The following is an 11,981-nucleotide window of genomic DNA, read 5'->3' as shown; positions in this document are numbered from 1 at the left end:
AACACATATCGATCAAACTTAGAAACTTGAAGAAACAATAATGTGACGTTTAGTATGTTTATATTATTTATTACGAATTATTATATTTTGATATCATCTTTGCCCAAACCCTCTAAGTAGAATCCAATTTTGTTTCAGTGTTCCCCTGATGTGCTCCCACAGCTGCAGTAGCCTGATCTCAACCACTAGGGGGAGTTAGAGCTCTGCATTTGTGACTGAACAGCATGCATTGTGGGTCCTGTCTCTGTCTGTCTTTGTCCTCTCAGAGACTCAGAGAGGAGCAACATGTCCGCCGTGCAGCTGCTGCGGGAGTCGGTCCATGACCGGATCCTCGCTGCCGCTGAAGACTTCCTGCTGCAGGTGGAGGAAGGAGGAGGAAAGGCTCGAGTCCCGGAGCTGAGAGCGATGCTCACCGAGCGGCTAATGGCGGCGGAGGAGCAGATCCTCTCGGTGCTTGAGGAAACCTTGTTAGAGTCCGAGGAGCGAGTGGAGCGGTCCGAGCGGGAGATCTGCCGCCAGAGGAGGCTGCTCGATGCCGTGATGCAGCCCGAAGTCCGGCTGCACAGAACAGGTCAGTCCCTAGAGGAACCGCTAGCATGCTAACGTTAGCTAGCTTCAGCCCTGCTAACGTTAGCTAGCATCAGCTTGAGCAGCGGAGTTAAGACGTCACTTCCTGTCTCTGTCTGCTCCACCTCACACCTGATTAATGAGGAGGATTTGATGCTGTTGTGAACGAGTCTGTGCAGAAAACCTGCTGCTGTGTTGCTCACAGTGTTGTGCAAGTTCACACCTCATGAACTAGTTCAAAGTTCAGTTCATACAAGTAAACATGAATAGTTCACGTTCATAGTTCACCATTTACATTCTGAACTAGTTCATAGTTCAGTTCATTTTATAGTTTAAAGGTGGAATGTGAGAATGAAAGACTGTTTTTTAAAGAAAACTTTATCCATCACTACCCCTTGCCTTAAACTGTACTTCATATGTATCAATTCCTAAAATAAATGTTGTTTTTAATTTTGTTTTTATTATTGCTTATTTTGCCTTCTTATTTATTCATACCCTGCAAACAAAGGCACGACAAATCATACTGCTATGCCTTGCTATGTAACCAATTATTAGGTTAGACCTTCAATTCTTTCATTTAAATTTATAAAATAAATGTGTGTGTGCGTTGTGTGGGAGCACACACACACACAGTTACCCGCTGCTGGTATTTCATGCTGGCCTGATACAATGATGATTTAACAAAGTTCCCTCACGTTCAGGTTCAACATTTGAAAACTGATTCGTAAAGTTCACGATTCGCGAAAAATACACACGACATGCACAACCCTGCACAGGGAGCCACTGCAGAGGGGCTGAAGAGCTGCATGCGTTTCCAGAGCCGCGGGTTGCCGACCCCTGGCTACGGCGAAAGAACGATTTGTTTACTGCTCTGCCGTCAAAGAGATGCCGACGTCAAAACATTAGTTCGGCTACAATGTTAGTTCCACCTCGCATTCCCCCCTCCCAGTGGCGTGCCACTCCTGTTATGCCTCCGCGCCGCACCGGTGGGCTGCACCGCACAGTTTGAGAATCACTGGGCTACATCGCGAAGATGATACAGGCACTGAGCAACGACATGGTGCAAGCATTCGATTTAGACAGCGTCTCTCCTCAGGAGAAGGAAAACATTCCGTAACGTTTTAGCTAGACCTCAGATAATATGAGTGTGTTCACCGTTCAAATTCATTATTTGTCATTAAGTTGCGTTCGGTTCATCGTTCTCGTAAAAATGTACGTGTTCAATAGAGCTACAACTAACGACTATTCTGATAGTCGATTAGTCACCGATTATTGAAAAGATTAATCGACTAATCGGATTATGAATGACACAAATTCTCAATTGCTCTTATTTAGCAAACAGCTTTTAAATTTAGCTTGAGGTTGTTCAAGGCATGTTTGTTTGTTTATTTTGACAGGGACAGTGCATATTAATAGACATTTCTGTAAATATGCCAGATTTAGCCAGAAGGTTAGTTTCCATCTGCAGTCCTTGGCCAGATGTAACAATAGGCTCCCTAAAAAGCAAATAAGCAAATAACAGAAAGAGTTTTAAAAAAGAACATAGAAAAGCAACAGATAAAACATTAATTATAACCACATACAAGTATTCAGTAGTTCAAGCATTAAAATACATGAAGCATGCAGGACAAACAAGAGTCAGCATCAAACAAACACAAATTGAAAAGGTAGACTAGGACTTATAGAGGACATCTATATGTGTTAGACATCGAGGCAGTAGCCCACCAAAGCAGACAGTACATGCACAACAAACTAACAAAAAGTCGACATGACAATAGTACATGAAGCAGCACAGGAGAGACATAGAACGAGCTACAAAAAGCATACAAACAAGCAAGCATACAAAGTAAGATGCAGGACAAATTCACAGACACGCTGACACAAGGAGGCAAGAGCAGGCGGGTCAAGTTTAGTGCTGGCAGATCATATTATCAAACAGCCACTGTTTCAGATTAGAACTAAATGACCGATATGTGTTTAGGTCTCTGATACATGTTGGGATGTTATTCCATTCACGTGAGGCTGCAACAGAGAAGGTTGACTGACTAAAGGTACTTTTCCTAAATGGAATAATGCAGTCCCCTTTCATGACTCCTCTTGTGATCCGATGTTGGTTTGTTCTAATAGTTACAAATTCTCTAAGTGGAGGAGGGGCCATGCCATGTATGATTTTGTAAAAGAGACATGCATTTTTGTGCTTAATCATGTTTTCCCAGCTCACTAGATTGTGTTTTCTTAAAATTGCACAGTGATGGAATTGCCTTGGTTTTTTGTCCAGAACTTTCAGTGTTTGTTTATACAAAGACTGTAGTGGTTTTAGTGTTGTGTGATTAGCCTGAGACCAGCTCGTCAGACAGTAGCTCATGTGAGAGAATATCATTGAATGCATGTACATCATGGCTGCCTCGGTGGACATAGAGTTTCGTATAAATTTGAAATTGGCAAGATTGAATTTGATCCTTTTGCAGACAGTTTTTACATGTGCCCTGAAATTAAAGTTGGAGTCCAGAATAATGCCAAGGTATTTAAATTCCTTAACAATTTCTAATTTTTCTCCTGACACAAGAACATCTGGGTTTTCACTACAGTCATTTGTTTTGGAGAAGAACATACCAACAGTCTTAGACACATTTAGTTGGAGACAGCACTGATTGAGCCATGCTGTAATTTTCAGCATGGCCTTTGTGAGTTTGGCAGCAACTTCGGTTTTTGTCAATCCATGCACATACAGCACAGTATCATCAGCATACATTTGAATGTGGGCCTCTGGACACACAGACGGCAAGTCGTTGATATACAAACAAAATAAAAGTGGACCCAGTATGGATCCCTGTGGTACACCAGTGGACAAGGAGAGGGTGTCAGATTGCTGGTTATTTATTCGAACAGTTTGAGTTCGGTTAAAAAGGTATGATTCAACCCATTGACGTGCCTCAACAGAAAAATTAAAATTGGATAACTTGGATAATAGAACCTTGTGATTCACAGTGTCAAATGCTTTGCGGAGATCAAGAAAGACAGCACCGACAACGCCACGCTTATCCAACAGTGATTTAATTTTCTCTATGAAAAAACAATTAGCCGTCTCGGTTGAGTGGTTGGATCTGAAGCCAAATTGCATTGGATGAAGGGGGAATGAGCTGTTGTTCAGGTGGTGTATGATTTGCTCAGCTACACACTTTTCTGCTACTTTAGACATTACAGGGAGGATGCTGATCGGCCTATAGTTACAGGCGGAATGATGATCACCAGATTTGAAAATTGGCGTGACAATTGCAGATTTCCAAATACTTGGAAACTGCCCTTGGGATATTGAAAGATTAACAATTTTAGTGATGGGATTGGCTAATGATGAACCGATATCTTTAAGCATCGTTGAGTCCATACCAAATGAATCTTTAGCTTTTGAGGGTTTGAGAGATTTAATAATACCTGTGATTTTTATTTCTGAGACAGTGTTTATACTGAAGGCTGGCTCCATTGTGTTTACTGAAGACACATTAACATGATCAGTCGAGAAGCCCTTTGCAATAGTTGCTACAGAATCAACAAAGTATCGATTAAGAGCTACTGCTACTTCAGATGGGTCCTTGGTCAGCTTTCCATTCAAGTCAAGTTCAATTGACCTTCCTGCGCTATGATTTTGTCCCATGAGTTTTTTTAACTGAGTCCATATTACTTTCGGATTACCCCGTGCCTCACTAATTATAGCAATAAAGAAATCAGCCCTAGCTTTCCTCAGACCTGTTATCACTTTATTTCTAAACATGGCAAAGTGATATTTGTCATGATAAAATTTTGTTCTAATGGCCTTTTTTAATGCAAGATCACGTTCTTTCATTAGTTTCAAAATGTCTGCATTTATCCAGGGAAGACTGTTCTTTTTATTCCTACTCCTAATGCTACGGGAAAATTCTGCAATTATACTCTGAATTTTACTTGAGAATATTTGACTGCCCTCACTCAGGTTTTTTCCAAATAACAGATCATTCCAGTTAAAACTATGAATAGTGTTTTTAAAAGACTCTTGCATGTTCTTGGGGATTCTAATGCTTTCATGTTCCTTAGTAGAGGAGCTAAATCTCTTTTTTGTTAACTTTCTGACCACAAGAGTTAGATTGTGGTCAGATAGCCCAGTTATCATGTTGTACGTTTTTGAGGTTCTCTCCGGTCTGTTACTGAACACTAAATCAATCTGAGTTCTGGTGGATTGGGTTATTCTTGTTGGACCTTTAATCAGCTGTGAGAGATCTAGCCCATCGGTTATTTGTTTGAGGTTCTTTCTAATTGATCTATCTTCCCAATTTACATTAAAATCTCCCATTATTATCACCTCTTTCTTAAAATGACATTCCTTGAGCATGTTTTGGAATTTTTCATAAAAATCATTATTTGAGGAGGGTGGGCGATACATTACAATAAGAATAAAAGACATTTGTGGTGATAGAGTGATATTCAAGCAAATACATTCCAAATCACAGTTTGACAGCAGTAATTCATTACATTGGATACAATCCTTCAGATAGACCATAACCCCGCCTCCCTTTGATTTCACCCTATCTCGTCTATACATTTGATAGCCTGGTATGTTTAGTGCTGCAGTTGGTGAGTTTTCATGTAGCCAGGTTTCAGATAGACAGAGGAAATCTAAATTTGATTCCATTAGTAGATGCTGGATTTGGTCACTTTTCGATACAATACTTCTTATGTTAAGATGACCACCAAATAAACCCTTAGGTTTAACTTTGGGATCCCATATTATTCTGGAGTGGTTGACAGTTTGAAAGACTTTCCACTTCCTGTGTTTTGTGATTGCCTGATTAATGATTTGTTTCCCATTTACATCCCTTAGCCCTCTGGCCACACGTAGCTTTCTATTTGAGTTAATGTTACACTTTGCTATTGGATTGTTACCTTCGATACCAGGAAGCTGTCGGTCAACATGCGTATCAGACTGCACGGCAGACTGAGTCACCACTGTGTAGACCTTTTGCTGTGGTTGTTGCCCGGCTGGCCGTGGTTGTAGCCCGGCTGGCTGTGGTTGAAGTCCGGTTGGCCGTGGTTGAAGCCCGGCTGGCCGTGGTTGAAGCCCGGCTGGCCGTGGTTGAAGCCCGGCCGGCCGTGGTTGAAGCCCGGTTGGCTGTGGTTGAAGCCCGGCTGGCTTTTGATGTAGCCCAGTTAGGTGAGGATGTAGCCTGGTTAGCTGTGATTGTAGCCTGGCTGGCAGTGGATGTAGCCCAGCTAGCTGAGGTTGTAGCCCGGCTGGCTGTGGTTGTATCCTGGCTGGCTGTGGTTGAAGCCCGGTTTGCCGGGGTTGTAGCCCGGTTGGCTGTGGTTGTAGCCCGGCTGGCTGTGGTTGAAGCCCGGCTGGCTGTGGTTGAAGCCCGGCTGGCTGTGGTTGTAGCCCGGCTGGCTGTGGTTGAAGCCCGGTTTGCCGGGGTTGTAGCCCGGCTGGCTGTGGTTGTAGCCCGGCTGGCTGTGGTTGAAGCCCGGCTGGCTGTGGTTGAAGCCCGGCTGGCTGTGGTTGAAGCCCGGCTGGCTGTGGTTGAAGCCCGGCTGGCTGTGGTTGTAGCCCGGCTGGCTGTGGCCGAAGCCCGGCTGGCTGTGGCCGAAGCCCGGCTGGCTGTGGTTGAAGCCTGGCCGGCCGTGGTTGAAGCCCGGTTGGCTGTGGTCGAAGCCCGGCTGGCTTTTGATGTAGCCCAGTTAGGTGAGGATGTAGCCTGGTTAGCTGTGATTGTAGCCTGGCTGGCAGTGGATGTAGCCCAGCTAGCTGAGGATGTAGCCCAGCTAGCTGAGGATGTAGCCTGGCTAGCTGTGGTTGTAGCCTGGCTGGTAGTGCTTGTAGCCCAGTTAACTGAGAATGAAGACTGGCTAGCTGTAATTTTAACCCTGCTAGGTGTGGTTGTTGCCCAGTTAAATGAAGGCCTGTTAGCCATGATTGAATCCCAATTAGCTGTAGTTGTGGCCCACTTAGCAGTGGATGTTTCTCCACTGCAAGATGTTTCTGAAACTGTTTTATATAAACTTGCAGATACAAATATATGTATGTTTCAAGTATATACTGTAAGTAAATGAATGTTAATAACATAACGTCACTTCACGTGCTCTTCAGCTCCAGGAGGAGTAATCAGTAATCTGAGGCATTAAAGAGATTAAATCATGAACGGTTGAAGGAGGTGTTCAAGTTGCTGGGCTAGCTAGCGAGCACCTAGCGTGTGGGCTGACATGTGTTGAAAAAGTCAGAAAGCTGCTAGCTTAGCTTAGCTAGCTTAGCTTAGCCCCCGCTGCTGTAGCTGTAAACACGGGACCCAACTCACAAGCTAACAGGCTAACGGCTAACAACAACGCCGCTAAGTGTGTGGTTCTCCCCGCCGGTTCGGAGACACAACAACCGGGGCGTTAGGTTCACTTGCACGCCGGGACACCGGGGAGCAGCTTCCCGCCGGTTCCCCGCAGCTACACGCCGGGTCTGGTGGGTGTTTCTACCGCGGAACACCTGTGACGTTAGCGGGGGGCTACCGTCGTAGCCGCGCGGGGCTAACTGGGGCTAGCTGGTGCTACAGGCTGCTGCCGCCGCCGCTGGCCTCGCTGCTCTCCCGAGGTTTTCTCTATGTTGTGGCGGCACACGGACCCTTGAGCTCCGCAACAGGCACACGGTGTCCGGCAGTAGCAGCCCCAGGGTTCAGATGTTATATGTTCTGTACTGCACATGCAGCACTTTCTCTCTCGCACTCACAGCACAGCCATCAGTGGCAGTTTTGTGATGACTGAAAATAAAGGCAATAAATATTGATACTTCGTTCCAAAAAAATTTTTTTTTAATAAACTTTGCTGCATATAAGGGTACTGTTGACCCAATCAAGTTTTTGTCTATTTAAAAGCAAGGACAGGCAAAGTGCTGGTACTAAAAATAAATAAAAATTCAAGTATCCATTTTTCCTGTTAACAAAAATGACAGGGAAAGTAACAGCAATAAAAACATCAACAAACAAAACTACAGTCTTCTGACTAAATAATTGTGATTAAAAAAAGACGTTTGTCAGGCAATAGGATAACATAACGCTTTTAAACTCCTTAATAAAAAGTTTAAACCATATTTTTGTAATGAGTGCTAGAATCCTGCGCACAGGTTTATACGTTTATATATAACATCTGACAGAGGCGAGTCCGCATCGTCTCCGTTACGAAGTCAAACGTGCCTCCTCCTCAAATGCACGTGTCATGCTTCTATGCAGAGCAGGTCCGCCGCACAAATACTGCAGGTAGTTTTTTCGGGCTGTTAAGGGTGAAGTTCTCCTGAACTTTTCACTTTCTGGTACGCGATGCTGCTGCAGCGGAGGCCGCCATTGGTCCATGTTTTGACGCTATTGCACATGTGCAACTTTCAGAGATAGGAAGGAAGCAAGATGGCTCACTCCTCAGCTGCTTTCATCAGCACCTCCGGTAAAATGACGTTTAGTTCTGCTGCACGGCACGAGAAACACGCGCTATGACGTAACCAATGAATCATCGACGAGTAAATTCATAGGCGACTATTCTTGTCATGGATTTTTGTTGAAAACTTTGACTAATCGTTGCACCCCTAGTGTTCAATGAACGCGTTCTTTTGAACTCGGGACACATTTCTCTGAGTTTTACCCACAGGTCTTGTCTGAAAGCAGCTTAACCAACTTACTAACTTCCCCTCGCCCTGTTCTCTGTTAGTGACCTACTTGGTTTATTGGTCTCAAAATGATTTTTGTTTTTACCAGAAACCCTTTGTTTTATGCTGCTTCCTTTACGAGTTGCGTCGTGACACCAACTGTAAACGACCTCAACATCTCTTCTTCCTGAATGTGATCCTTCAAAAATCACAACAGTCGACATTAAACAACACAACACAAGTTTTTCAAAACACTTAGGAAAATCTGAAATGATAAACGTGTGTATTTGTGTTTCAGTGTGTCCTGCACACATTCAGCAACTGATGGTGATTAAAGAAGAGGTTCCCTCTGAGCAGCAGCAGTGGAGCCCCCTTGTGGACAAGAAGGACCCAGAGCCCCCCCACATTAAAGAGGAACAGGAGGAACCGTGGACCAATCAGGATGGACAGCAGCTTCAAGGACTGGAGGAGGCTGATATCAAGTTCACATTAACTCCTGTCGCTGTGAAGAGTGAAGAAGATGAAGAGAAACTTAAATCGTCAAAGCTTCATCCGAGTGAGACGAAGGAGAACAGAGCGGACTGTGGAGGACCAGAACCAGCCAGGAACTCAGGTCCTGATGGACGTTCACAACCAGGTCCTGAGGATAAGACTGAAGACTCTTCTGAGACTGAAGACAGTGAGGATTATTGGATGGAGACCAGGGAACCTCAGACAGGTTTGAATACAAGAAATAACAAACAGCCTCTAAGTGATATGGGATCTAAGACAGAAAAAAAATCATTTAGTTGCTCTGAGTGTGGTAAAAGATTTAGCCATAGGAGCAGTCTAAATACACACATGAGGATTCATACAGGAGAGAAATCGTTTAGTCGCCCTGAGTGTGGTAAAAGATTTACCGAAAGGGGCAATCTAAATACACATATGAGGAGTCATACGGGAAAGAAACCCTTTAGTTGCTCTGAGTGTGGTAAAAGATTTACCCAAAAGGGCAGTCTTAATAGACATATGAGTAGTCATACAGGAGAGAAACCGTTTAGTTGCTCTGAGTGTGCTAAAAGATTTAGCCATAGGAGCAGTCTAAATACACATATGAGGAGTCATACAGGAGAGAAACCCTTTTGTTGCTCTGAGTGTGGTAAAAGATTTGGCCATAGATGCCATCTAAATATACATATGATGAGTCATACAGTAGAGAAACTGTTAAGTTGATCTGAGAGTGGTAAAAGATTAAAGATTCAGTCCTATTGTACGAGACGTGAGGATTCATAAAGGAGAGAAGTGACTCAGTTGCAACCTTTGCAAAAAAGATTTATTAGGGTTTATCAGCAGATATTCATATTGTACATATTCCTAGTTCACTGTTTTAAATATACTATTATACGTTTTATGTCCATAGAAAATATGACTCATTGAATAACACGAATGATTTGTGTTTATATATCTTGTTTCTACTGAATTACATAATTTGTCTATTTTTCATAATGTCCGATATCTCATTTTAAGGTTAAAGTGTGTTCCTTTCACAGTATGAATGTGTGTTTTTATCTAGTTCATATGATTAAATACGTTTGTTTAAAACAATGGTTTTTGGGCTTGTGAGATTCAATGACAGTGTGTGTTCTCCTTTATGTTTGTTTACGTTTGACGTGAAGTCGGAACTGGGCAGTTTCAGGTCAGAATATCTGACATACGAGTCGTCTTGAATGCAGCATTACACTCACACACGGACAGTGGAGCAGCGATGATGGAGGAGCCCTCGTTGACATGAAAGATGTCAAACAGCAGGATTGTTAAATTCAGAGACAGCTGTGATGTCCCCAATCTATACAATTTAAGATAATTATTTTTCTATGCTTGTGTTTGTACTGGGATGGTTTGGTTCTGTCGGCCAATCTGTGTGATACCAAACTCAGTAGATCACAGATCTATATAAAGCAACATAGATCATAGGGCAATGATTCAAAACAAACATATTCAATCTAATGAGCACTTAGCAGGCAAGGATCAACATCACCTGACGGACGCAGTAAGTGAAGCGTGTATCCTTGCCGCAGTGCGCAAAACGCATGCCACTCTTCAAAATGCATGGGCTCGTGCCCGTTCAGTGCTGCTTTGCAGTCCTAGAAATTGTAGAAATTGTAATTTTAATGTTAAATTGTTTTTGTCTTCATCTCAATTTGAAGTTGATCTGATCTAAGCCCTGGTACAAGTACCTCAAAATAAAAATGTGGAATATGGCCAAAATGGCCACTAAATGCAAAATGGCAAGCTTCCTGTTGTGTCTTTCATAATGCCCCTTGAGATTTTCTTGTTTTCCTGGTTTCCATTTTCTTGCATTATAGTTGAAAATTTGTCTCTGCCTCATACACCTCCACAAATCCCAAAATGCACAGCATAATAACAACTACCTTAAATATGTGTCAATACAAAACATGGTACCATATTGTGATATATTGCATTTGTATAACACATATCGATCAAACTGAGAAACTTGAAGAAACAATAATGTGACATTTAGTATATTAATATTATTTATCACAAATTATTGTATTTTGATATCATCTTTGCCCAAACCCTGATGTGCTCCCACAGCTGCAGTAGCCTGATCGTAACCACCAGGGGGGGTAAGAGCTCTGCATTTGTGACTGTTCAGCATGCATTGTTGGTCCTCCTATTTTTCAGCATGAGACCATCCTCCTGGTTACGCTCTCCTCCTCCTCCTCCTCCTCCTCTTCCTCTGACCCCATCCCTCCTTTTCTTATTGTCTTATTGTCTACAGCTGCAGGAGACAAACCCTTTAGTTGCTCTGACTGTAGTAAAAGATTTAACCATAGGTGCAGTCTAAATAAACATATGAGGAGTCATACAGGAGAGAAAACGTTTAGTTGATCTGAGTGTGGTAAAAGATTAAAGATTCTGTCCTATTATACAAGACATGTGAGAGTATGTTAGAATTTGTAAAGGAGAGAAGTGATTCAGTTGCAACCTTTGCAACATAAGATTTCTTAGGATTTATCAGCAGATATTCATATTATAAATTATTCATAGTTCACTGTTTTAAATAGACTTAACAGTTTTTTATCACTAGAAAATATAACTCATTGAATAACACAAATGATTTGTGTTTATATATCTTGTTTCTACTGATTTCTACATAATTTCTCTATTTTTCATAATCTCATGTCATTTTAAGGTTAAAGTTTGTTCCTTGCACAGTTAGATTGTTTGTTTTTAACTAGTTCATATGATTAAATATGTTTGTTTAAAACAATGGTTTCTTGGTTCGTGAGATTCAATGACATTGTGTGTTCTCCTTTATGTATTGAATGTGTTTCCAAGAATAAAAGTCCATAAAAAGATAATGGTCCTCCTCCTTTTTGTTTCTGTACGAACGGAGGCTGCACTGGCTACAGTTGAATTGTCTCATCACGACACAAATGAATCAGCTTCTCACAGTCAGACATGTTTGTTTACGTTTGACGTGAAGTTGGATCTGGGCAATTTCAGGTCAGAATATCTGACATACGAGTCGTCGGGAACGCAGCACTACACTTACACACACAGACAGTGAACAGTCTTAAATCTTTTTCAAATTCAAGACTCTGTTTAGCCGAATTTTTTTTTCCTCTTAAACTATCAGACCTTAGCCGAAAAATGACACGAGAGATGGTTATTGAATTGGGAGATCGCAGCCGTTTATTTTCCTTCGCACTTCAAAACTTCTCTCTCGACAACACCCCCTTCCGTTAGAACCCCGCTTCAAAACAAG

At 42.4% G+C, this 11,981-nt stretch overlaps 1 protein-coding gene across 1 annotated transcript; it reads left to right on the top strand.

Moving 5' to 3' along the window:
• Positions 1-228: 228 nt before the first annotated feature.
• Positions 229-11,371, top strand: LOC133027153 (zinc finger and SCAN domain-containing protein 2-like). The gene is made up of 2 exons (XM_061094178.1): positions 229-571; positions 8,508-11,371. Exons 1-2 carry the CDS (start codon positions 286-288, stop codon positions 9,419-9,421), a joined length of 1,200 nt encoding a protein of 399 aa, XP_060950161.1. The 5' UTR covers positions 229-285; the 3' UTR covers positions 9,422-11,371.
• Positions 11,372-11,981: the final 610 nt, after the last annotated feature.

The sequence above is a fragment of the Limanda limanda genome, chromosome 20, assembly GCF_963576545.1.
Source record: "Limanda limanda chromosome 20, fLimLim1.1, whole genome shotgun sequence".
Classification (NCBI taxonomy): domain Eukaryota; kingdom Metazoa; phylum Chordata; class Actinopteri; order Pleuronectiformes; family Pleuronectidae; genus Limanda; species Limanda limanda.
The sequence above is the reverse complement of the archived record's forward strand: the minus strand, read 5'-3'. Positions and strand labels throughout refer to the sequence as shown.

What these genes read in the sequence shown, in the direction of transcription:
- LOC133027153 (XM_061094178.1), top strand. Translation starts at nt 286, where the DNA reads ATGTCCGCCGTGCAGCTGCTGCGGGAGTCGGTCCATGACCGGATCCTC. An exon ending in AGTCCGGCTGCACAGAACAG is followed by an intron (nt 572 to 8,507) that starts GTCAGTCCCTAG and finishes TTTGTGTTTCAG; the next exon opens with TGTGTCCTGCACACATTCAG.